Consider the following 405-nt stretch of genomic DNA (forward strand, 5'->3'; position numbering starts at 1 on the left):
CCGCTTCTATCGCCTCTATCGCCTCTATCGCCTCCTGAGCCGAGTGCATAATCTCCGGCATGGTTTGGTTTCTAGTTGGAACCGGGCTCGTCAATCGAGGGTGTCCCTGTCCTTGGGATGCCCTCCGTCTCAGCCAGCCCAATGGGTCCGGACCGGATGTCCACGGTCCCCTGTCAGAGTAACTATGGGTCGGAACCGCCCTTCCACACCACGACGTTAGACGTCAACGCCATCAAGGTAAGCGCCCCCCATGATACGGCCTCTTAACGCCATCTGTGCCAGCCATCAGGGCCTCTTATCCAGGCCTCGCTCACTCAATTGTTGGGTGGCGGATTTCTGGCCGACAACTCTGGGTCAACCCACACTGGCCCATCAAAGGGGCCTAATTGGCCCATGAATTAGCTA

At 58.0% G+C, this 405-nt stretch overlaps 1 protein-coding gene across 1 annotated transcript in view; it reads left to right on the plus strand.

The window, feature by feature from the left end:
- LOC131879417 (mucin-4-like) overlaps positions 1-405 on the plus strand; it is a 68371-nt gene that overhangs the window by 2554 nt on the left and 65412 nt on the right. The window contains exon 3 of the mRNA XM_059225731.1: positions 76-237. Coding sequence (XP_059081714.1) covers positions 118-237 — 120 coding nt within the window. The 5' untranslated portion in view covers positions 76-117. The remainder of the gene's footprint in view (positions 1-75; positions 238-405) is intronic.

The sequence above is a fragment of the Tigriopus californicus genome, chromosome 4, assembly GCF_007210705.1.
Source record: "Tigriopus californicus strain San Diego chromosome 4, Tcal_SD_v2.1, whole genome shotgun sequence".
Taxonomy (NCBI): Eukaryota; Metazoa; Arthropoda; class Copepoda; order Harpacticoida; family Harpacticidae; genus Tigriopus; species Tigriopus californicus.